This window comes from Centroberyx gerrardi, chromosome 12 (assembly GCF_048128805.1).
Source record: "Centroberyx gerrardi isolate f3 chromosome 12, fCenGer3.hap1.cur.20231027, whole genome shotgun sequence".
In the NCBI taxonomy this organism is placed as follows: Eukaryota; Metazoa; Chordata; class Actinopteri; order Beryciformes; family Berycidae; genus Centroberyx; species Centroberyx gerrardi.
In genome coordinates this window covers 31296326-31323553 of record NC_136008.1, presented here as the reverse complement: position 1 = coordinate 31323553, position 27228 = coordinate 31296326, and the positions used below count along the sequence as shown (strand labels likewise).

General features: G+C 42.3%; 1 protein-coding gene across 1 annotated transcript in view; it reads left to right on the top strand.

The window, feature by feature from the left end:
• The window catches only part of LOC139914967 (putative ribosome-binding factor A, mitochondrial), a 99007-nt gene that overhangs the window by 59174 nt on the left and 12605 nt on the right, over positions 1-27228 (top strand). Inside the window, exons 5-7 of the mRNA XM_078286978.1 lie at positions 3312-3424; positions 9035-9119; positions 21563-21627. Of these exons, the coding sequence (XP_078143104.1) occupies positions 3312-3424; positions 9035-9119; positions 21563-21627 (263 nt within the window). The remainder of the gene's footprint in view (positions 1-3311; positions 3425-9034; positions 9120-21562; positions 21628-27228) is intronic.

Sequence of the window (27228 nt, the reverse complement as noted above, 5' to 3'; positions counted from 1 at the left end):
ACCACTCAAGTTAAGTGAGATGGGGTCGCTAAGTGACTGGACTGCACCTATGCCCTGAGCCTGTGCGCCACTGGCGTCTCTTTCCCCACATTCCCCTTTCAACTGATGTTATAGTCTGTCCTACCTGTTGAGCAATGTGTGTGATTAGATTATTCAAGGCTGGGTCACTCATGTCTGGGATTGCTGAAAGTGTATCATTCTGCTTATGTATGGAAGCTGCATTACCAGGTAACCGAGTGGAACATAAACCTGGCGACCCTAGATTACTTGCACTTTCAAATGGGGTAATAGGTAAATCACTGAAAAATTCCATCCTTCCAGCAGAAAAATTAAAATCAATTGGGACTTTGTCCCTGTCCTTTTCACCAGCAAGATATGTCATATTCAGTACCTTATGTAACACTCAGCTAAGCAAAACAAGATACACTAGGACAATGAATTTATCCGAGAATTGGTGATGTAAAGAAAAAAAATAGAAAATACTGTATCTCAATATCCTTTGATTTATGACAGTAAATCAGTTCAACACCATTCTGAGAGGAAAAAAAACAAATCTGTGTGCAGCAACCTTTGGTGATCAAGCTGGTGTTGATCTACACTGCGAAGATCCACAGTGAGTTGTTAGGGAGCGACGAAAATCTGGGTCACGGCACCAACGTGTGGTTTTCTTGGCAACAGTTAAGGCGATAAGTATAGTTCTGGTTGTATTGTTGGGCAGATTGAGTTTAGTTAGGTCTCCTAGTAAACACAGACGGGAATGGTGGAATGGGGCAGCCCAAGATTAAGACTTTTGTCCTTTTTGCCTGCGAACCAATACCACGAATATTCCAACTTAAAAGTTTGAGTGATAACATGGTTTAAGGTTTTAGGTCAGCCAATGATAGTATTGGTTTTATAGTGTATGAGTGTCACAGCGTCATCTGTGATCTCGCACCCAGTCCAAAGCCTTAAAGCAATTTCAGACCCTATAACCAATCCTGAATCTAGCGTGTGCTATGTGGAGATTTTTTTGAGACATAACGATATAAAGAAATGGCCACACACGCTGACCAGCTGTGTTGTTGTTTTCACCTCTTTTCTAAAGCTTGTTGTCAAACTCGAACCGAATCGAAGCTCCTCCCGACCCATTCAGTAGCTTTTCATTTTTTGAAAAACTAGCTTGTCTCCTCCTTCGCTGTTTGAAAGCGGCGCTCTCTCCCTCCCATTCCTGAAAAAAATTCTCGTAATGGCGGAATCGATGAAGCGAGCGAGTAAACTTGTTCATCTAGGAAACTTGCTACCTACCTCTCCACTTGGCATTGTGGGACATGTAACCTTAAGCGGGAGGCAAATCTGGCAAAGCGAGTCTGGTAACCGGCGACAATTCTCCGTAGGTACGTTTATCTTAGCTATAAGCCTTTATGCACGGTCCTTCACTAGGTTTGTCTTTTGGGGCTTCCGTAGTCCAGGAGCTTTGCTGTGGGTGTATTTACAAATGTGTTGCGGTTTCTGTCAGTAGCTGTAGCTTTAAGTGTGATACCTGCCCTTAAATTAACAAAATGTTTAAGTAACTGTACTGTTGAAACCTCAGGCAAAAAAGAGGCTTTTCCAAGGCTTTCTTGTACTGATCCATATCATGGATTATGATACTACCTGAAAAAATGTTGATATGTTTTGGCCATATCACCCACCCCATTATATAAACTTTGTCATATAGTTACATAATTAAAACTGTCACCATGTTTCATGTCCAATTGGAATTGTTGTCTACATTGTTAATTGAGGCTTCCATTTAGTATGTTCAGGTGGGTGGAGCGATGGGTAGAAAGTGAGCTCCTCCAGCCAGGTGAGATTGTGTGTGTGTGAGTGAGTAGGCCAGCCGGCATCACTGGTTGGGAAAAGTGGTCCCTCAATATGTAATGATGTGTAGCCAAATTGCTTGTTGAGAAGAAAGAACACTGTAAATAAAAACCTTTGCATGCACCTGCTATTGTGGCAGAGCCAGCTACTTCTTAAAGAGACTCACAGAAAACCACCCACATGGTCATCTCTGCATTTTTCCAAAAGACTTTACCAGAAGAACAAGTATACCATGATACCACTACTGTCCACAATTTTTAAAATAACATGGTTTAAAATTTAAGCCATATCACCCACCACAAGGTGACATATTGTTGGAGTTAAAGGAATAGTTCACCCAAAAATGAAAATTCAGTCATTATCTACTCACCCCCATGCCAGTAGAAAATCGGGTAAGTTAGTTAACAGTCCCGGAGATCCCCGGAAGAAGTACATTGCAGCTTTCTCCAAAACAAATGAAGTTGCTGGAGACCTGTCTTCAGACTTCAAAAAATAATGGAAAATAACCATAAAATGGCTCCATGCAGCTCTCACAGCATACTCCAAGTCTCATGAAGCCAACAGATCCCAAAGTGACTTGAAAAGACCGACATTTACACCATTATTTAGCTGAAATCGCCACTCTAGCTGTTTTTTCAAAACGATAGGTAAGACTAGCTCGAATTTGCAGAAACAAGACTTCCGGTTTGGCCTTCAAAATAAAAGTGCGAGATTTGAAAATGGGTAGAAATACTGTTTTAAACCAATTATGTTGTATGTAATCGTCAAATTCAATAAGTGAGCACCCATATTAATGGGTTTCATGTCCATTTTATGGTTATTTTTGGTTATTTTTTGAAGTCTGAAGACAGGTCTCCAGCAACTTCATTTGTTTTGGAGAAAGCTGCAATGTACTTCTTCCGGGGATCTCCGGGACTGTTGTATGGACTAACAAACTTTACCCGATTTTCTACTGGCATGGGGGTGAGTAGATAATGACTGAATTTTCATTTTTGGGTGAACTATTCCTTTAAGAGGACAACAGACAAATAAGAGAGGTGGTATGTTGCAGCAAGCAAAGGAACATTGGGGATTTTAACATTTAAAGCAGTTCAGTTCTGCTCTCTGTGCTGTCTTGAACATGTTAATTTTAGAATTAAAGCTTCTTTTTGTTGTATTGTCAGTATTATCTGCTTTAAGCGTTCCATCAGTCAGCATATTTTAATAAAAATATTAACTATAGCCTATAATGTGCAGCTTATGATTTTTTTTTTTATCATATGTAACTGTTAACATTGATTTTAAAAAGTGGCTAGTAAAAAATGTGAGTGGCTGATAGAATATAGAAATCTACCAGACACAATTTGATCAAAAGTTAGTTTTCCACCCTAAATAACACATTGAAACAGACACAGTCAGACTGACGAGGCAGAAGACACATAGATGGCAAAGACAAACAGCTCTTGGTGTGTGTATGTGTGTGTTTTCTGTAGGTATCACTGGCTCCAGATTTTTCCAGTTGTCGTGTTTACTGGAAGAGCAGTGGAGAATCGAAGAGGGACCACCTGATTCAGAAAATCCTGGACAGCAACAGCCCTCAAATCAGGTTTGAATCATAATATGTACTTCGAAATTTTTACGTCTTGTTTTTTATGATTCTTGAAGTCAAACTCCATTGACTTTTAATTCAATTTAAATTCTAACAAATATCTGCCAACAAAACTATTTTATCCTTATTTTAACCCTTTCTCCCACTGTGCTCCTGACATGTAATTTCTCCTAGATTTCAGAGCATGATTAGTAGGGCTCTTTGCACTAGTTGTTTGAATTCATGTTTTTCCTAAATCAAGGCATATTTATTTGTTCATGCATATATTTATTACAAATGTAAAATATACATTACAGACACACCAACATATAACAAACAACAAACAAAGTCTTAAAATACATAAACGAAGAGGGAAGGGGAGAGAAAGGAAATGTAAATAATGTGAAGGTATATAAATAAATAAATATATATATATATATAATTATAAGGGGAAGGGAGGGACAGCTTAACCTAATTAGTATAGCACTTGGGGAGATGCTACACCCATGCTTCTTGCATGTAATTTAATTTAAAGGAATAGTTCACCCAAAAATGAAAATTCTGTTATTATCTACTCTCCTTCATGCCAGTTGAAACACAGGTAAAGTTTGTTAGTTCATATAACATACAAGGACGTTGCCAGCACAACTCCTCCAGCCTTCTCCAAAACAACTGAAGTCTGTGGTGACCAGGATTTTAGAGTTCCATTGTTTTCTAAAACATTCACGCTTGCGCGCACTCAGACCTCACGTGTTCATGTAAATCATCCCCACTTCCGTGTTTACACTGGTACACAGAGATCTGTCACAATACGTCAATACAGGGTCGTGAAGGAAGGTGTCGCACATGGCAGTCATGTTTTACAAAGTGGAAAGAGGCTGATTGAGTTTGAGCTGTATACTGTAATTATAGTGCAAGTCTGTCGCTTGTAGCCTATAGCCTACTAATAAAATGGACCCATCTCCTCCCAAATGCTTCCTTAGTGGTGTACAGTGAGTTTATGCCGCCTTGTTCTGTCCACAAACAAATGTGATTTCTCTGATCACAAATGTAAACCCAAAATGATTGGATGACTATCGTAGTTGGAAACAAGCACAGATCCTGTAAAGACCCACGGCGTGTGTGGTCAATTCAAATAAATTCTATGCACTTAAGCACTGCGACACGGTTATAGGTTAAATTACCTAATTCCACTACTAAATACCACAAGGTAATAACGTTGCCTACCGTTAATGTTTGTAGGGCAGCATAAGCCGTTACCAAGTTACTGTTTACAAATCCAGTTACTAACACATGCGAGTTTGGAGCAAATTGTGGAATGTTAAGTTTCACTTTTGTTTTCACACTGGGAGACTGTCGGTGATGTGTTGTGTGATGCGCACATCAGGCGGATTACAGATCAATTAAGTCTTCATCAAAAAACTTTGAAACGGCTACAGACTGTACAGAACTCAGCTGCCAGGCTTCTAACCAGAACTAAGAGGCACGATCACATCACACCTGTTTTAGCTTCTTTACATTGGCTCCCTGTTTGTTTTAGGATTGATTTTAAGATCTTATTGATTACCTTTAAGGCTCTTCGTGACCTGGCTCCAGATTACATTTTAGACCTTTTAATCCCTTATGAACCTTTGCGTAGTTTGAGATCCTCGGGCAGAGGTCTTCTGTCCCTTCCAGTGTCCAGGCTGAAAACTAAAGGGGACAGAGCCTTTGCCATCAGGGCCCTGAGGCTCTGGAACAACCTGCCCGAGGAAATAAGGCTGTCTGAGTCAGTGTCTTCTTTCAAGTCTCTTCTTAAAACGTACTTTTATCGGAAAGCATTTCCTGATTTTACCTGAGCTGCCTCCTTATTTTACTTGATTTTTATTTGTTTTTAATTTCATGTCTATTATTTTAATTTTTTAATTTTGTGTTTTTACTCCCTTTGTGTTTATATGTCTATTTTTATGGCTTTTAGTTCATTCTAATCTCTCTGTGCTTCTAATATGTTCTGTTTTTATTGTAAAGCACTTTGTAACCGTGTTTTGAAAGGTGCTATACAAATAGTTTATTATTATTATTATTATTATTATTATTTATTATTATTATTAAGATCAATTTCTATACATTGACCAGCTTTTGATTTTGTGCCTCTGTATGGGAAAGTATGGGAAACACTGCAACTCACAGTCAAAGAGAGAGAGGGAGAGAGAGAGGGAGAGAGAGAGTGACAGAGAGAGACAGAGGGAGACAGAGGGAGAGAGCGAGTTCTACGATGTGTTGTCTTGTTTTGCTGTTCATCATCTTGTATCTTGTTTTGTTGAAGCCTGTCAGTCAGCTCGGCCAGACCAACCGGCTTCTGGATTTGCAGATGGAGCATAAGAACAATATTTTTGTGTATGATATGTTCCAATTAAACCTGGTTGTTTTGGGGAAAAAAAAACAAAAAAACAAAAACTCACAGTCAAAGACACCCTCTAGAGGCCATCTCACGAAGCGCATCATCTCACAAAGCGACTGCCTGACCTGAATTTGCCTTGTGATGCCCTTGGGCTATAGCTCTGTTCAGCAGCCTAGGTTCCCTGTCCCATCCTAGCAGCCTTCTGCCAGAGGAGCTTCAACGGCAGCCTTACAAAGCTGTAGCCCCTCCTACAAAGACAAAACGCCCATGTCCTGTCCTATATGTTTATTCAAAAGCACGCATGCTACAAGCATAACAAATGCTTTTGTCTTCTGTGCAGAATTTCATGTATATTCATGCAGAATACAAAGAACCAAAACCACAATTTTCACTGGTGTAGCAATCCATGATGTCTGGTTACAAATTGTACCAAAAAGAAAAGAATTGAACTGCTTATATTCCGTTTATTTAGGCGACACCAAGACCTTCCCCTGTCTGTCAGTCCACAGCATAAGCTATGCCTCCAGGGCATGGACACATAAAAATGTATAAGATCAGGACAACATCCAGGCATGCACACTTCAAAATAGTTAAAGGAATTCCGTCATTATCTACTTCCCTCATGCCAGTTGAAACAGGTTTCTTTGTCCACATAGCACACAGGGAGCTTTCTAGCGCAACTGTGTGGCAGCCTTCTCCAAAACAATTGAAGTCATTGGTGAGCAGGGGCCTCATTTATAAAATTATATAGATTCCACACTAAAAGGTTATGTGTGCAGAAGAGAGGAAAAGTACGCACGGACAAAAATAATAAGATTTATAAAACCGAGCATATGCACACCAGCATGCAATTTTCCCTTTATAAATCACAATCAACTTGAAATGTTGCACACGTGCACAAGCCTCATACTCCACCCACCACCACGCTCCCCTTTTGGCCAATCGACATGAAAAGTTCATCAGTTCTTCCTTTGCCCATAACCAACTTTCATACCAAGTTTTGTGCAAATTGCACGTAACAGACTTAAGAACAGACTATACAAGTTTTTTATTTTAATTTTCTGATTCGGGGTATGAGACAGTGGGTGCGACCAGTGGTGAAGAGGAGGTTGATGTGGACGGCTGTGCACCCGCCAATGGTGTCTCCAATGTGCCCCGTGCGCCACGAAACGCATTTTATAATCTTGTGACATCCAGTCCAATTGCTTAACACCTAGAATTTGTTGCAATTATTTGGGACAAATTGGGGTTCCACTAAAAGAATATAATGCACTTAACTAAGTTAAGTTATTAACTAATAACTTAACCATATCAGCCTATAATGAAATGTAAATTTTTTTGGACAAACGACAGGCAACAAAGACGCTTTTTAGTTGTAGACCTTGTTATTTCAATACTTTGCCATCGAAGTCACCATTTTCCACTGTTTGCAAAGTGTACGCACGCATGGGTCGAAGTTTCCATAGTGGTATGCACATTCTCACGCCATGCCCATTTCCGTCTACAAGATTTTACACCATTTTGAATTGTCTTTTTTTTTCGCTACTCATAATCATAACTTTAAATGGCCATGCGCATCCATTTTATTTATATCTCAGTCATTGTATACAGTGCAAACTTTGTTCAATTTCAAAATGCTCAGTATGCCACCGGGATCACACTTGCACATTGGCCTACATGACACATTTACTCCAGAGGTCATCAGGTGCTTGGACCCCAGCAATTGCCGCTTGTTGTCGCTTTTGTTTTTTTGCCAATATTACAGTATAACGGCTCAGCTAAACAGGGTGCCTTTTCTGTTCAGTCTGTTTGTGTCGGAAGGGTACGCAGCTATTTACTTCAATGCAGCTGCTCAGCTGGCTGCGCATGCAAGTTGCCAATCTGGAACGGAGTCAGATCAGAGCCATAGGCATGCCTTCTATATTTGTCAGACTAGGCAGTAGTCTGTTGTTTGAACCATATAAATGACAAGATTTTGCTTATCATAGTAATTTATCATCATCCTAAAATCAACCTAGAATCAACCAAAAATCACGCTGTACACTTAATGATGGGACTTAGAACAAGCTGACTTACACCCGCCCCACAGCACACTCGATACATTTCTGCACTACAAAAATGCCTACATCCTCACCCCAGGCTTACAGGCTTCCTTCTCAAGCGCAGTTCTGACAATATTGCATAACATTGCAATAAATGAACGGTGACTGTCATACTGTAGGCTGCAGACAAAAACATCACATCACACAGTATACAGGAGATGGTAGCCTAACATGTATATCAGCAAAAGATGGGTAAATATGAGACTCAAAAACAACTACACGCAAAATATATATTTTAAAAAGAAACTTTGTTTTAATTGATTTTCATCATTTAGGCTATAGCATGTCCTTTTTTTCCTGCGCACTGTGCATGAGTGTGTGGCCTATTATTTAAGGTTTAATAAAAAAAATCATTTGCATATGTTTTAATTGAACAAAATAATGTTTTGCACAATAGCAGACCCGCTTTAAGCAAACACCAAATCTTCACAGTGGGGAACGACTGCAAGAAAGAAGTGGCCATCATGCTTAACGCTGGAATCACCTCTCTCGCCTCGTGTCCATATAAGGAGTGTGATCCTGTTTTTGGTGTGCGATTCATCTCCCCTTTGTAGCAGAGCGGGAGCGCGCAGTTATCCGAGATGAAGTAATGAAGGACTGACTAATCAAATCCTAATCCACGTTCGCGAAACGGACAAAGCCTGAGCTCAACTGATAAGATAATTCGATATGGCACGTGTCCAATTATCCTGGATTGTTTAAGCCACATATGTGAAACGGGGCCCAGATCATTTGGCTTTGACTTGGATTATACTGCACGAGCTGTGTGGAGTAATTTTATGGTCATTTTTTGCCCTTTTTGGAACTCTAAAGACCTGGTCACAGATGACTTCAGTTGTTTTGGAGAAGGCTGCTATGGAGTTGTGCTGGCAACCTATGTGTTATGTGGACAAAGAAACTTAACCTGTTTTTCAATTGGCGGAGTAGATAATGAGAATTTTCATTTTTGGGTGAACTATTCCTTTAACATTAAGGCAAGGCAAAATGTTAAACCTGGAGGCATTGTATGGTGACATGCCTATGGCCCAGCAGAAAAAAGAACACAAAAAAATAAATAAATAAATAACACTGGCTTTGAGTTTTGCTTGTGTTCAATTAACACTATACTTACAGCTGCTTGTATGTCTGTGTGTCTATGTGTACCAGGTATCTCATCATGTCCCAGCAGATTATGGGTGGGGTTCCTCCACTGGTTTTCCTCAGAGACAAGCAGCATGCAGCCAAAGTTGAGGTAATCTAATTAAGATCCACTTGGTGTGGTGGAGACCTGGTTCTGCTACACAGCACATGAAACAAGGGAGAGTAAAACCCTTGATAAATGCTATGGCAAAATTAACAACGTTTTGTCAAACTCTGACCACAATACTGTTCATCTCATCCCTACTTACAGAAGTAGCAAACCGCAAACCAAGACTGTGAAGGTCTGGACTAGTAACAGCACAGAGTCTCTCGGGGGTGTTTTCTCTGTACTGAGTGGAACATCTTTCATGAGATGGATATGGACATGGCTACAGAGACTGTTACTGAGTAAATAAAGTTTTGTGTGGACAATGCAATTCCTCAAAAACAAATAACAGTATATCCTAACAACAAACTATACATAACCAAAGAGGTAAAGGATTGTATTAACTGCAAAAAACAGGCATTCAATAACTGTGATAGAATGCAATTGAAAATTGTGCAAAAGGAGCTGAACCACTCGCTTCGGGAGGCTAGGAGGAAACATAAAGAGACTATTGAACAGAACTTTCTTGCAATGAACTCTAAAAAACTGTGGGACACTATGAAGGCAGTAACTACAACCCCAAATCAGAAAAAGTTGGGATGGTATGTTAAATTAAAATTAAAACTGAAAACAGTGATTTGTAAATTATCTTTGACCTGTATTACATTGAAAACAAAGTGGGACAGTAAAGCATTTACCACTTTGTAATGTTGCCATTCCTTTTCACAACACTTAAAAGACGTTTGGGGACTGAAGACACCAAGTGATTAAGCGTTTCAGGTGTAATTTTGTCCCATTCTTCCTGCAAACAAGTCTTAAGGTGTGCAACAGTACGGGGTCTTCGTTGTCGCATTTTGCGTTTCAAAATGCGCCACACATGCTCTATTGGGGACAGGTCGGGACTGCAGGCAGGCCAGTCCAGCACCCGCACCCTCTTCTTCCGCAGCCATGCCTTTGTAATGTGTGCAGAATGTGGTTTTGCATTGTCTTGTTGAAATATGCATGTCGTCTTGAAGGCAGCATATGTTGCTCCAAAATCTCTATGTACTTTTCGGCATTAATGGTGCCATCACAGAAGTGTAAGTTACCTTTGCCAAGGGCACTGACACAACCCCATACCATGACAGACCCTGGCTTTTGGACTTGTTGCTGGTAACAGTCTGGATGGTCTTTTTCTTCTTTGGTCCGGAGCACACGGCGTCCATTTCTTCCAAAAAAGACCTGAAATACTGATTCGTCTGACCGTCCATCCCAGATGCCTCCGAGCCCAGAGAAGTCGACGGCACTTCTGGACACGGTTAACATAAGGCTTCCTTTTGGCACAGTAAAGTTTTAACTGGCATTTGTGGATGTAACTACGTATTGCAGTGCTTGACAAAGGTTTGCCAAAGTAATCCTGAGCCCATGTGGTTATATCGCTTATAGATGAATGACGGTTCTTGATGCAGTGCCGTCTGAGGGATCGGAGAGCACAGTTATTCAGCTTAAGCTTGAGCCCTTGCCCTTTACGCACTGAAATTCCTCCAGATTCCTTGAATCTTTTAATTATGTTATGCACCGTAGAGGGTGAAATATCCAAATCCCTTCCTATTTTTCTTTGAGGAACATTGTTTTTAAACATTTCAATAATTTTCTCACGCATTTGTTTGCAAACTGGCGATCCTCGGCCCATCTTTGCTCCTAAAGGACTAGGCCTTTCCTGGATGCTGCTTTTGTACCAAATCATGATTACAATCACCTGTTGACATCACCTGCTTCAAATCACATCATTATTTAATTATTTTACCTCATTACTAGCCCTAAATTGCCCCCGTCCCAACTTTTTTTGGAATGTGTTGCAGGCCTGAATGGCAGGAATGGATGTATATTTACAAATGAAATGAAGTTGACCAGACAAAACATGATATATCTTGTGTTCATACTGTCTGCAATGAAATATAAGTCAAAGTACATTTAGAAATCACTGCTTTCTTTTTTTATTTGCATTTTCTATACTGTCCCAACTTTTCCTGATTTGGGGTTGTAATATGACACCTGCTAGGAATTGTATTAGCGCTGATGATGATTTGCAAAAGGCTAATGATCTAAATACTTTCTATCTACGATTTGAAACTCAGGTTTCTTCTGAATGTAATGTATGGAGTACGACCCCTGTTACTGACCAGGATGCAAGGCTGGTGATTGACCCTCGTATGGTCCAGTCACTTTTCAGGAACACGTGTACAAAGAAGGCCACAGGGCCAGATGGAATCTCTGCATCTCTCATAATCAATCTTCCAAAAATCTGCAGACACATGATACCCTCCATTTGGAAAAAATCTATTATTACACCTGTTCCTAAACAACCTTGCCCTAAGGTAAACAATGATTTCCAGCCTGTCGCATTGACATCTATTATCATGAAATGTTTTGAGAGAATTATGGTGTCCTTGTTTAAGTCTGAGGTAAACGCAGTACTAGACCCCTTTCAGTTTACATACAAACACAGGCGTGGCACAGATGATGCTATCAATAGCATTACACACCTTATCACCAAGCACTTAGAAGATCCTACGGCTTATGCTCGCTTACTGTTTGTTGATTTTAGCTCAGCATTCAGTATACTGCAGCCCCACCTACTGATTCAGAAACTGAAAGAGATGCATGTTAATCCTTTTATTATAAGTTGCCATTTTTCTTTTTTAACTAATCGCACACAGCAGGTTAAGTTCAATAACACCCTCTCAGAGTCTAGACCAGCCATTCCCAAACTTAAGAATGCCGCGGCCCAATTTGAAATCTGAAAATCTTCCGCAGCCCACCCAACCCTTTAATCACAACTCTGATCAACACACGAGACTAAGATGAAGTATTTCCCTATATATTTTTTATTTCATAAACAGAACGTGAACGTGGGCATACGGCAATGCAGTGCAAATTAATAATCCATCCACATACACGTAACAATTTGTAAAGCAACAAATGTAAGAAATTAAGTGCAAATAGTGAATTGTTAAGCCAGTATCCTGGCTGTTTGACACTGGATAATAAAACGCTTATACATAAAATTTCACAATATCCAACCCAATATCAACATGAAGAAAAAACAGACAGAAAATATAATTTCTGATGCAGTTATTACAATCCATCACGGCTCATTGCCGTGTAATATTTTGAGGCGTTTGGCGCACTCACTTGAGTACTTTCTACGAGTCCTTTTTGTTTTCACGGATTCATTTTGATCTTCTGATGATTCGCTTGTGGAGGTTGATTCTCCATTAACAGCTTTCCTTTTGCAACTTGATGGCCACTGTTCCATTTTTACTCTTCCCCCGCCAATGATGAGGTATTCCCTCAATTACAATTCCCCGCCAATGACGAGATATAAGATACGTTCCGGCCGGATCAAAAATAGGTCAGATAAATGAAGAATAACACGTAATTTAAATCCCATGGCTTTGTTTTATTAGTTCTGATTACTTTTTTAATGCAAATATTTAATCATAAATATTTTATGGTAATTTCAAACTTAATTACAAAATTGAAAATTAAAAACTTTTTATTTATTTATTGTAAATGACCTCTCGTGGCCCACCTGCAGTACCTTCATGGCCCACACTTTTGGAATCACTGGTCTAGACCAGAGCATGTGAGCGGAGCGGTGAGAATTTCCGCTCCTTGCTCACGGAGCTGTCAGTTCTCTCCGTTCACGGCCGCTCCGCTCCATACCGCTCCGCACTCAACACAGATTTCAGCCCGCTTCGCTCCAATCGCTCATCGCTCCGCTCCAAAAAAGAAAAAAGCTGCGTTGTATTTTAATTGTAACTTAAACACTAGCCTGGCATCGCCAGACTCGTTCTGCGCAGATGCATTTCTGGGTCGGACTCGTGCATGCTTCGACATGGTGTGAGCGGTACCGGAGCGGAATGGAGCGGGAGATAAGGCACCGCTCCAGCTTTTTAAAAAATCCGCTCACCGCTCCACCCAAAACCCTCCCGCTTCCCGCTCCGCTCCGCTCACATGCTCTGGTCTAGACCAATTAGTACAGGTGCCCCCCAGGGCTGCGTCAGTTCCCCTGTCCTTTTCACACTATATGTGACATATGTCACAAATGAGTGCACAAGTAGCCACCCTGAGAACTACATCATTAAATTCTCAGATGATACTGCCTTCCTTGTCCTTATGCACAAAGACAGCAGTACATCAGCTTATTCATAACCAAACAATTACTCTGGTCTGCTCCTCTAAGTATGTGGGGGTGCATATTGATAACACACTCAGCTGGAAGACCCATGTCGAAAGCCTCTGTTCTAGACTGCAACAACGGATGCATTTTGTACGTAGACTTAGGGTCTTTGGTGTAGAGCAGAAATTTATGTTCCTATTTTACCAAGCAATGTTAGAAAGTATCATAAGATATGGGATAATAGCATGGTATGGTAATTTGTCTGTACAGTTGAAATCACAGATTGCTCGTCTAGTGCAGACTGCCATGAAAATAATGGGCACTAAAAAACATCCATCCCTTCTACGTTAGAGCTCCACTACCAGCGTTGCCATCAGCGTTGCGCCAACGTGACGTTCTCCCTGCTCCAGAGTCGTTAGAGTTCAAAAAGTGCTGAGTTTGAACATTCCGTCCATTGACTCCCATTATTAAAAAAGTGGAAAAAAGTAGAATATTGTAAAAAGTATAATAGATATCAAAAAGTTGAATACATCCGATAATGTCCAAAAGAAGCTGAACATTTTGAAGTTCGAATGGAGTTTCTAGCTTAAAGTATGAAGGAGTAAAGTTAGGTGCCAAAACACTGTACAGAAGAGGTAAAAGAATAACTAGAAAGGTGCATTTTCTGGAGAAAATGCGTGTGATTGCTAAGAGTGCAAACTGTGGCTTGTGACAGCCCATAATAACAAATATCTAGCATGTGTGTGTGTACATCCGTGTCTGTGTGTGTGAAAATAAAGACAGATGAAGAAGACACACTTAAAAACACTGGTGCAGTTTAGTGTGGGTACAGCTCACTCTTTATGTTGGCTGTCTGTGACTGGTCTATCACTCTCCTCTTTCCCTCTTTCTTATGTCTTAGACAGGTTAGTCACACAGGTGGTCAGTTATACAGTTGGGCAGTTAAACAGCTCAGTCAGTTAGATCGTTTTTCAGTTAGACAGGTGGTCAGTTAGACAGGTGGACAGTTAAACAGCTCAGTCAATTAGACAGGTGGGCAGTTAGACAGGTGGGCATCCTTTCTGTTGGCTGTCTGTGACTGGTCTATCGCTCTCCTCTTTCCCTCTTTCTTATCCTATGGCTGTATCTATGTCACATATCTCTGTCTGTCTCCACTTGTTGTCTCTGTCTCATCTGCTTCACTCTCCCTGTTCTTCAGTTGCTGTCTCGCTCTCCTGGTAAATCAGGGATATGTAACATCAACTGACTGCATCTACATGCTGGTGCTGATATTGGTCCTATATACAGTATGTACCAGTAGCTGTGTGTGCAGGTGGATGTGTGTGTGGCAGACTATACAAGTACTGGTATTGGCACATACTGGTACACGTACTGGTACTATATATGTACCAGTAGCTGTGTGTGTGTGCGGGTGAATGTGTACAGATGTGTAGTGTGTGTGGCAGACTATACACGTACTGGTACTGGCACTGGCACATACTGGTACACGTACTGGTACTATATACGTACCAGTAGCTGTGTGTGTGTGTGTGTGTGTTTGACTCTAGGTTTTTCTGTGTTTTCTGTCTCTGAATTCTATGGACAGTTCCTTCGACTTCATGGTAGAGTTCTGACATGCACTGTCATCTTTGTGACATGTATGTTGTTTTGTATCATGTCCAGTCAATTGAATGGGCTGCATGTGAACTCCAATCATGTTGTAGTCATGATTGGAGTGTAGTGATGAATAGGGTTGGGCGGTATCCAATTTTTGACACCGTTAAACCTTCCCCAAATTTTCCCGCGGTATACGGTATTACCATCTGATTAAAAATCACATTGTATGGCTTGGAGGGAGCCGCCAATTCCAAATGATGAATTTATGTAGTCGCTGCTATACCGTTTCCCGCCACAAGGTGGCTGCAGTGCACTTCAACTGTGATTTTCACACGACAAAAATGTGATACATGTTCCAGTTTTATTCTCTGAACAACATCAGAAACGGAATAGCAAACGTTGCATATTTACAACAGAATATTGAAACAATAACAACAAAACATGTACAAAATTAACAACATGTCATCTATCTTTATTTCTAATTCCCTCTGTTTGATAAGTATATTTGCTCCTATTTTAGTGCGAAGCCTCCTTGTTTTCTGATCTGCTTCTGTTACGGTACGTTAGGTAGACGTTTTTTTTGTTACTGCAATGCATTACGATAATTACGGTAATCGACGACGGCATGCTCCAGAGACTTCCGCCGGCCGAGCCGTCTTGTGGCACTTGTACGTTACTACAAACTACAGTTACAAACAGGCACCAGAAGTTTACCGGTATCCACCGTTGTTTGCATGTAAGCTGAAGCTAACTGAAGCTAACTGAACCTGGGCACCGATGTGTTCCCGGTGATCCGGCCGAGATTTCGGCGGGGGTCCGGGGCTTGGATCGGGAGGATCAATGCGGGCCGTGGGCGCGGTGGAGAGGCAGCGGTGGAGAGAGGAGACGGACACGGTCCAGCCATGTACTAGGTTTTGACCTAGTTTTTTCCCCCGGCCTGTATTTGAGGCCGGCCTTTATTTGTTTGTGTCGACCACGGCCCCGGTCTGATGGTGAGCTTGTGGCACACGCGCACAAGTACTTTCGGGCCACCCTCGACATCAGCGGAAAGCGGCTGGCTCCATTTGACTTCCACCAGAGAAGGGGATCTTCGTCTCCGTGAATCACAGGCTCGCGACAATAGGCATTCATCTCTGATTCTGCTCGCTCCTCTACGGTGCCGAGTCCGACTGGACCTGCCGCGCCCGCCGCATCAGCTTTTTTTTGCAAGAGACTGCCCAAAGTTATCTTTTTTTTCGGGGGTGCAGGTTGGGCATCTCTCTCCTCTTCTTCTGCCAGAAATTTTTTTATGACTGTAATGAAACGGACACCGTTGCTATTTTCAAATACCCCGGGATACCGTATTACCGTATTACCGCCCAACCCTAGTGATGAAGAACGCAGGATTCAAGTTCCCGGATGTGAGAGGACGCTGGCGTGCTTGGCTGCTGCTTCTCCCTCCAATTAAACTAAGAAAGTTTTGCTGCATTCCTATTGCTTTTGAGTTAGCACACGCTACTTCGACCTACTTTTAACCTGTTTTTTTTTTTATGACCGATCACTCATCAACTGACCTGGACTCCCTAACCGACTACGGTTACCTGCTACTGATACTGCTGGCGCTCACCTGTGTTTGCCTTCACGACCACATCCACCACTTTGTAGCTGGAAGGTTAGCCCCTGCTGGCTGGGACCGCTGCCTTCCCGCATCGACCCAAGCTAGCTCCCCTCAGCTTCCAACCTGGGCCTAGCTTGTCTCGCTTCTCCATCTGCGATGCTGTGGTTGATCCTGCTGTATCTGCCATCTCTTCACCTGTCACATCCATCCACCACTTGGCTCAGCTCTGTTTCGGCCATGGCTCAACGCTACACAACTACGGAACTCCTCCAACTAAATCACCAAACGCCTCCTGCTACAGAACTCTACAGCTCTACATCTCCACCAAAACCATCAGCCCTGCCATTCTCTCCACCCTCACGAACTGCCTGACTGAAATAAAAACCTGGATGAACAGCAACTTCCTCAAGCTCAACTGCAATAAATCGGAAATCATCATCATCGGCCCCAAATCCCTCCTCTCCTCCTCCCAGAACTTCTCACTCAACATCGATGGTCACACAGTCACAGCTTCCCCCCTAGTCCAAAACCTTGGTGTCACTCTGGATCCCACCCTCTCCTTCAAGTCGCACATCAACATCACCACCAAAATGTCCTTTTTTCATCTCCGCAATATTGCTAGACTTCGGCCCACCCTCTTCTTCTCAGCTGCTGAAACACTCATCCACACTTTCGTAACCTCCAGACTGGACTACTGCAACAGCATCCTGTATGGCCTCCCTTCCACCGTCCTCCAAAAACTACAATATGTTCAGAACTCAGCTGCCCGGTTGCTCACCCACTCCCGCTCCAGAGAACACATAACACCCATCCTTCAACACCTTCACTGGCTCCCAATACAGCACCGAATCCAATTCAAGATCCTCCTCATCACGTACAAAGCTCATAATAATCTTGCCCCCTCATACCTGACAAACCTTCTCCATCGCCACACCCCCACCTGCTACCCCAGATCAGCTGATGCCAACCTCCTGACCCCCATCACCAGGACCAAGCACCGCACCTTGGGGGACAGAGCCTTTGCCATCGCTGCCCCGACCCTCTGGAACTCCCTCCCTTTACACATCAGAAACTCGGTACTCACTCCCTTCATTCAAATATAAACTCAAAACCCACCTTTTCAAAAAGGCCTACAATATCTGACTCCCACTGCCTCTCCAGAACAGAAATGCACACTCTTGTCATTATTTTTATCATCTTCATTTATTATCATCACTTTTGTATCATTTTGTATGTTTTTATGTATTTTATATGTTTATTTTATTTTCCCCTAGCTGTTGTAAAGTGTCTTTGAGTACTATGTAAAACGCTTACAAATAAAATGTATTATTATTATTATTATTATTATTATTAGTCACATCTCAAGGACATTAAAGAAATTTGGTTGAAGGAGTTGAAGATTTATAGCATAAAAGATTTTTTAAATTTAATTAATTTCTAAACAAGACTACAATCAATCAATCAATCAAACTTAATTTGTATAGCACATTTCATGCAAGCAAATGCCATGTATATAAGAGTACAATAAAATGAGAACATTAAAATTTAAGATAAAATTAAACAATATTATACGATTCAAATAAAAACATTTAAAGAATCACAGAAAAGCTAGGCTAAACAGGTATGTTTTAAGTTTTTGTTTAAAAGTGTCCACATTTTCTGTAGTTCTTAGATCCTCTGGGAGGTTGTTCCACCTGCTCGGACCATAGTGGCTAAAAGCGGCATTGCCATGGGTCCTAGTTAGGCATTTAAGAACAGTTAAAAGACCACTCCCAGAGGACCTGAGGGATCTAGATTGTTCGTATCTTAGCATTTCTGACATGTAAACAGGTGCTAGTCCATTTAGAGTCTTGAAGACCCGTAAAAGAACCTTAAAATCAATGCGGTAACTAATGGGTAACCAGTGCAGAGACGTAAGGACTGGGGTAATATGTGCCCTTCTCCTGATCTTAGTTAACACTCTGGCAGCTGAGTTCTGTAGTAATTGTAGTTGGGTTAGGGTTTTTATTGCTTTTTGGGAAGACCGTCGTACCCTTGTAATATTGTTAAGGTGATAATAGGAAGTATTAACAACATTCCTAGTGTGAGCCATAAAATTAAAATCAGAATCGAATATGACACCTAAGTTTCTCACCTGCTGACTAGGAGTTAACGCTATGGATTGGAGCTTAGTAGTCAGTTTCTCTCTCTGAGTCTCTTCCCCAATAACAGTACGGTTATTGGTTTTCCAGTCGTAGCTCTGTGCTGTACTGGGCGAGATGGTAGGGGGAGCAGGAGATGACTCTCCCTCGTTTGCCTCCTCCACCACCCCAACTCTACTGTGACTCCGGAGCATGGGGTGTGGAGCAGGAGCCTGCGGGACCCGGTGCATCCAGTGGGCTGACAGTCTGGGACAGCGGTAGGAATTGTTCCTCAGCGAGGGCTCTGGCAGACGGGTCCTGGGCTGGAAGTGTTTAGGCAAACAGCGCAGACCGGTACGGCCCGCTCCCCGCAGCGCCAGTTAGAACAGTGGCATGAAAAGTGTCCAGTATTTTGGCGTTCTCGTTTAAAATTGTATTCCGATTGGCCAGTGCCCAGATATGGGCATGTAACTCGATCACTTTCTCCTGCAACTCCCTAATCTTGTCACATTGTTGTCTTGTTGTCTTGTTTATAGTTGTGTAAGCGTTTTGTTACATAATTTAAAAGTCCCATGTAATGAACAATGAAAAAAATACCATCACTTACTGTCTGGAAAACAGTGCATCTTTAATGGTGACCTCAAGCTGAACCAGTAGGGGTAAATAACAATTCCAACCAATAAAACAATCATAGATTTTTTAACAATCCCACCCCTCCCATCAAATAAAACTGATTCTCTCCCTAACTGGTTTACACTTTTAATGATCCCTCCCTGCATTATGTTGTGATTAATCAGTAGTGCTGTTATCGATGTCATCAGAAATTATTCCTTACAAACTCTGCTATCTACTGAGACCATCTTACATCAGCTACCAGCAAGCCCTAAACACCCTAGGCACCCCCCTTCTTGAGAAGAGGAGGGAGCAGATCTGCCTGAAATTTGCTCTTTCACTGCAATCCTCCCACTCCTTTGACTGGCTCCCCCCATCTAGAGAACAAATATCTGGACGTACCACTCGGAATGGTCACAAACTTAACACCCCGGCAAGAACAGGTCGTTACTACAATTCTCCAATCCCCTACCTCACAAGACTCATCAACAACCATACATCATAGTTTTCACTCTTCTCACTTTCCCCTTCTTTTCCCCCAGACTACTGATATTACTACAGCATTCCAGAATCCCTTCTTCATAGGATTTGCACTAGATCTGGCCTGACTACCCTGTTTACATTTCATTGTAGATTGTATATGCTACTACTTTCACAATTATTGAAAATGTATTTTTATCTCCCTGCTGTTTTGATATACTATATGTATGTAAATTGGTGTGTAATTTCAGTCTGTAAATGACTGCGAAGCACTAATAAAAAGCTACTACTACTATCTAGTACCACAGGAATACCTGTGTTTCCCATACATAGGCTTATCTCTGGCATACCACCATGGGCGGAAATTACGGGGGGGACAAAAAACAGAGAGGGAAAAACAGAGAGTTGTCCCCATCAATATATAATTGTAAACATAACTATATAATTTTAAATAATATAATAATATGCATTGAAAGCACTTGTGCTAATTGTAGACACAAAACAATGCGTTTTTAAGTTTCGAAAGATTGTGCGCCCCCCCCCCCCCCCCCCCCCCAATATGCCTCACAGTGGTTTGGTCCACTGCCTACCTGCCTCCCCGAGCCCCCACACACATTAGCTCTCGGTACGAGTGTCTGTGGAGGATCTCTGGAAGTGTGTCAGTGGTGGCAGACCCCCAGTAAGTAGCTACTTCGCAAAGGTTAACTTAAAACAAAGGATGTGTCAGACATTTTTCTTTACTTCTACCACTCAATAGAATAAAACACATTCACAATTGTAACCAGACTACATTTTGTTCGCTCCATTACCTCCCGGTTAAATCTTGTGCGTCAACGTGTTGGTACGGAGCAGCCGCGTCTCCTAATGCATGTATGTCTATGGAGGCAGGAGGTCTATCCACAATTAAAATCATCATAACTCACTGAATTTTCGACCGATTTTCAAGCGGCTTGGTTTGTTACAAGTGCCAGACATGTATTTATGATACAGGATACTTGGTTAAATTAAAATGCGGGTTTTCATACCAAAATTATCTTTTGTAGATGGTAACAGTAATATTTCTATAATATAATATTTAAGATTAACTTACCCTACGTAATTAGGTTCTAAGTATATTGTTTTTTTCTTACTGCATGTAAAATGGCTGCCACTATGTAATTTTGTTTATAATTTTGGAAATAAATGAAGACTTAATTAATAAAAAAGACATAATTACAACAAACACTATGTTAAAATATTAAGTACGTTTCTGGCAGGCTTCATAGCGTTCTGGACTTTTATACATTGACAGCAAAACATTAGAGATCTGCTTTTTCGGGAAAACTAAATCTAATTAGGCATATATTAGCTTTAGTTCAGTTAATGGGTGTTGCTTCTCACCTACTACTGTAAATAACCTGCATGCTGTGTGTGTGTGTGTGTGTGTGTGTGTGTGTGTGTGTGTGTGTGTGTGTGTCTATTTGTCAGCCAGCCAGGTCAGTTAAAATGGCAGAGAAAAGAAAAACAGACATCCGATCATTTTTCAGTGCACCGAAACGCCAAGTAGAAAGACACCAGTAATATCAAAGGCAATTTGATAAAATCTTCATAAGAAAGGAATGAAGTGCTTATGGAAATGTTTCATAATGGACCTCTATATACAGTTAATACAACAGTACTTTTTTTCATTATTTTGTTGTGTTAAAGATGTTGTACTCTGCTATGTTCCACATGGTTTTACAATAATATGCCATTCTTTTCTGTTATATTCTGTGCTGTTCTGTTGTGTTCTCTGTATCTTAGGTGTACAGCTTGTACTATTATGTTATAACATGTTATCCTGTGTGCAAGGTGGACAGGTTGTGCCATGTTAGCATACCATTCTATTTTACTGTTTCAGGTGGACAGGTTGCTGAAGCAGGCTGATTTTGGTCCTGATCCTCCAGAAGCCTCTCCTAATGACAGGTATAAACATTATTAGTGTGCTATCTGAAAACTAGCACACTCATGCCCCAGCATTTCTTTATTATTTTAACTTTTCTCTCCAAAATCTTGTATTCTACATACTTTATGTGAGAGACTTCCTTCCAAATAGGTTAATGCACTTCTATTGTGCAGTGCTGCTGAGTAAAAGTGCTATGATGCATGCATCAGAAAAATTTTACGCACTACATGGTGCCAGACCCCTTGGTAGCCATGCCTAAGATACTTGTAATAATATAAAGTAATCTTTTTGTCTGTTTTTTATCTGCTTTCTATTGATGTAAAGCACTTTCAGCTGCATGTTGTGTATGAACGATGGTATACAAATAGAAATTAAAGCTGCAAGCAGCGATGATCGGGCCCTCGCACTTTGCGCACGTCGGGGTGTGCCGCAGCTGCCGCATCGTTACTGGACACTGACCGATCAACGCGGCTCAGAATTTTCAGTATAGAACGTGTCATTTCCTTTTGCCAGTAGGTGGAGCTATGACTATGACTGATTATTGGCATGTAGATGTCTTGAGGTTGAGACTCTCATCAAACATGGGAAGTTTGGGGCAGATTTGACCATGTACAGTCGAGTTACAAACCTCGTCCTGTGTTTCCAGTAGGTGGCGCTATGACCATAAGTAAATATTGGCCTGTAGTTGTGTTCAGGCCGGGACTGGCATCAAACGTGACGTTTGGGGCAGATTTGACCACGTACAGCCGAGTTAGAAACCAGTTCCTGTTTTGCCAGTAGGTGGCGCTATGACTGTAACGGAATATTAGCCTCTAGATGTGCTCAGGCCGGGACACTTATCAAACATGTGAAGTTTGGGGCAGATGTGACCATGTACAGCCGAGTTACAAACCACTTCCTGTGTTGCCAGTAGGTGGCGCTATGACTATAACTGAATATTGGCCTGTGGATGTGTTGAGGCCGGGACACTCATCAAACATGTGAAGTTTGGGGCAGATGTGACCATGTACAGTGGAGTTACAAAGCACTTCCTGTGTTGCCAGTAGGTGGCGCTATGACTGTGATTGAAAATTCGCATGTAGAAATGTTGAGGTCAGGACACTTATCAAACGTGAAGTTTGGGGCAGATTTGACCACGTACAGTGGAGTTACAAACCACTTCCTGTGTTGCCAGTAGGTGGCGCTATGACTATAACTGAATATTGGCATGTCGATGTCTTCAGCCTGGGACTCTTATCAAAGATGTGAAGTTTGGGGCAGATTTGGCCATGTACAGTGGAGTTACAAACTACTTCCTGTATTGCCAGTAGGTGGCGCTATGACTATAACTGAATATTGGCTTGTGGATGTGTTGAGGCCGGGACACTCATCAAACATGTGAAGTTTGGGGCAGATGTGACCATGTACAGTGGAGTTACAAAGCACTTCCTGTGTTGCCAGTAGGTGGCGCTATGACCATAAGTAAATATTGGCCTGTAGATGTGTTCACGCCAGGACTGGCATCAAACATGTGAAGTTTGGGGCAGATGTGACCACGTACAGCCGAGTTACAAAGCACTTCCTGTGTTGCCAGTAGGTGGCGCTATGACAGTGATTGAAAATCGGCATGTAGAAATGTTGAGGCCGGGACACTTATCAAACATGTGAAGTTTGGGGCAGATGTGAGCATGTACGGTGGAGTTACAGGCACTTCCTGTTTCATGGCGAAACATGGAAATTCGACGCCAGGCCACGCCCACACCGTTGGAGGAAAACTCAAGCTTTTAATAACTTTTGATCGTCAAGGTCTGTTATGTACGCTGAGCAAGTTTGAGATGGATCCGATGAACCGTCTAGGAGGAGTTCGTTAAATATGACCCCTGTAAATGGGCAAAAACGCACAATCAATTCAAAATGGCTGACTTCCTGTTGGGTTTAGGTCATGGCACCTATTGATGTTTTTTGTAGGTCTGGACATGATACATGTGCCTACCAAATTTCGTACATGTAGGTGAAACGTAGAGCGATGAGTATTTTTTTGAATTTTGTAGGGGGCGCTATTGAGCCATTTTGCCACACCCATGCGCGAAACCCATAAAATACGTAAATTTTCAGCACTTCTGACGCATGTGCAAAGTTTCGCAACTTTTCGAGCAGCTTTAGGCCCTCAAAAATGCGATTTATTTGGCCCGAGAAAAATAATAATAATTCCTTGCATTTCAATAGGTCCTCGCACCGGTCGGTGCTCGGGCCCTAATTAAAGCTGCAAGCAGCGATGATCGGGCCCTCGCACTTCGTGCACGTCAGGGTGTGCCGCAGCTGCCGCATCGTTACTGGACACGGACCGGTCGACGAGGCTCAGAATTTTCAGTATAGAACGTGTCATTTCCTGTGTTGCCAGTAGGTGGCGCTATGACTATAACTGAATATTGGCCTGTAGATGTCTTGAGGCCGGGAGTCTCATCAAACATGTGAAGTTTGGGGCAGATTTGACCACGTACAGCCGAGTTACAAACCACTTCCTGTGTTGCCAGTAGGTGGCGCTATGACTATAACTAAATATTGCCATGTAGAAATGTTGAGGCCGGTACACTTATCAAACATGTGAAGTTTGGGGCAGATTTGACCATGTACAGTCGAGTTACAAACCACTTCCTGTTTTGCCAGTAGGTGGCGCTATGACTATAACTGAATATTGCCATGTCGATGTCTTGAGGCCATGACACTTATCAAACGTGAACTTTGGGCCAGATTTGACCATGTACGGCCGAGTTACAAAGCACTTCCTGTTTTGTGGCGAAACATGGAAATTCGACGCCTCGCCACGCCCACGCCGTTCGAGGAAAACTCAAGCTTTTAATGATTTTTAATCGTCAAGGTGTGTTATATACGCTGAGCAAGTTTGAGGTGGATCCGATGAACCGTCTAGGAGGAGTTCGTTAAAGTATGACCCCTGTAAATGGCCAAAAATGGCCAAAAATGCCACAATCAATTCAAAATGGCTGACTTCCTGTTGGGTTTAGGTCATGGCAGCTATTGACGTTTTTTATAGGTCTGGACATGATACATGTGCCTACCAAATTTCGTACATGTAGGTCAAACGTAGAGCGATGAGTATTTTTTAGAAATTTTGTAGGGGGCGCTATTGAGCCATTTTGCCACACCCATGCGCGAGACCCATAAAATACGTAATTTTTCAGCACTTCTGACGTATGTGCAAATTTTCGCAACTTTTCCTGCACCTTTAGCCCCTCAAAAATGCGATTCTTTTGGACAAAGAATAACTAGGGCCCGAGCACCGACTGGCGCGAGGACCTATTGAAATGCAAGGAATTATTAGGGCCCGAGCACCGACCGGTGCGAGGACCTATTGAAATGCAAGGAATTATTAGGGCCCGAGCACCGACCGGTGCGAGGACCTATTGAAATGCAAGGAATTATTAGGGCCCGAGCACCGACCGGTGCGAGGACCTATTGAAATGCAAGGAATTATTAGGGCCCGAGCACCGTCCGGTGCGAGGACCTATTGTATTTCAAGGAATTATTATTATTATTAGGGCCCGAGCACCGACCGGTGCGAGGACCTATTGTAATGCAAGGAATTATTATTATTATTAGGGCCCGAGCACCGACCGGTGCGAGGACCTATTGAAATGCAAGGAATTATTAGGGCCCGAGCACCGACCGGTGCGAGGACCTATTGTAATGCAAGGAATTATAATTTTTCTGCCGAATGAATCGCATTTTTGAGGGGCTAAAGGTGCTCGAAAACTCACGAAACTTTGCACATGCCTCAGAAGTGGTGAAAAATTTTATATTTTATGGGTCTTGCGCATGTCTGTGGCAAAATGGCTCAATAGCGCCCCCTACAAAATTTCAAAAAAATACTCATCGCTCTACGTTTCACCTACATGTACGAAATTTGGTAGGCACATGTATCATGTCCAGACCTACAAAAAACATCAATAGTTGCCATGACCTAAACCCAACAGGAAGTCAGCCATTTTGAATTGATTGTGGCATTTTTGCCCATTTACAGGGGTCATACTTTAACGAACTCCTCCTAGACGGTTCATCGGATCCACCTCAAACTTGCTCAGCGTATATAACAGACCTTGACGATTAAAAGTTATTCTAAGCTTGAGTTTTCGTCCAACGGCGTGGGCGTGGCGAGGCTTCGAATTTCCATGTTTCGCCACGAAACAGGAAGTGCTATGTAACTCGACTGTACATGGTCAAATCTGCCCCAAACTTCACGTTTGATAAGTGTCATGGCCTCAAGACATCGACATGGCAATATTCACTTATAGTCATAGCGCCACCTACTGGCAAAACAGGAAGTGCTTTGTAACTCCACTGTACATGGTCACATCTGCCCCAAACTTCACATGTTTGATGAGAGTCCCGGCCTGAACACATCTACAGGCCAATATTCAGTTATAGTCATAGCGCCACCTACTGGCAATACAGGAAGTAGTTTGTAACTCGACTGTACATGGCCAAATCTGCTCCAAACTTCACATCTTTGATAAGAGTCCCGGGCTGTAGACATCGACATGCCAATATTCAGTTATAGTCATAGCGCCACCTACTGCCAACACAGGAAGTGGTTTGTAACTCCACTGCACATGGTTACATCTGCCCCAAACTTCACGTTTGATAAGTGTCATGGTCTCAAGACATCGACATGGCAATATTCAGTTATAGTCATAGCGCCACCTACTGGCAAAACAGGAAGTGGTTTGTAGCTCGGCTGTACGTGGTCAAATCTGCCCCAAACTTCACGTTTGATGCCAGTCCCGGCGTGAACACATCTACAGGCCAATATTTACTTATGGTCATAGCGCCACCTACTGGCAACACAGGAAGTGCTTTGTAACTCCACTGTACATGGTCACATCTGCCCCAAACTTCACATGTTTGATGAGTGTCCCAGCCTCAACACATTCACAGGCCAATATTCAGTTATAGTCATAGCGCCACCTACTGGCAACACAGGAAGTGGTTTGTAACTCGGTTGTACGTGGTCAAATCTGCCCCAAACTTCACATATGTGATGAGAGTCCCGGGCTGAAGACATCGACATGCCAATATTCAGTTATATTCATAGCGCCACCTACTGCCAACACAGGAAATGACACGTTCTATACTGAAAATTCTGAGCCGCGTCGATCGGTCAGTGTCCAGTAACGATGCGGCGGCTGTGGCACACCCCGACGTGCGCGAAGTGCGAGGGCCCGATCATCGCTGCTTGCAGCTTTAATTAGGGCCTGAGCACCGACCGGTGCGAGGACCTATTGTAATGCAAGGAATTATTAGGGCCCGAGCACCGTCCGGTGCGAGGACCTATTGTATTTCAAGGAATTATTAGGGCCCGAGCACCGACCGGTGCGAGGACCTATTGTAATGCAAGGAATTATTATTAGGGCCCGAGCACCGACCGGTGTGAGGACCTATTGTAATGCAAGGAATTATTATTAGGGCCCGAGCACCGTCCTGTGCGAGGACCTATTGTATTTCAAGGAATTATTATTAGGGCCCGAGCACCGTCCGGTGCGAGGACCTATTGTATTTCAAGGAATTATTAGGGCCCGAGCACCGTCCGGTGCGAGGACCTATTGTATTTCAAGGAATTATTATTA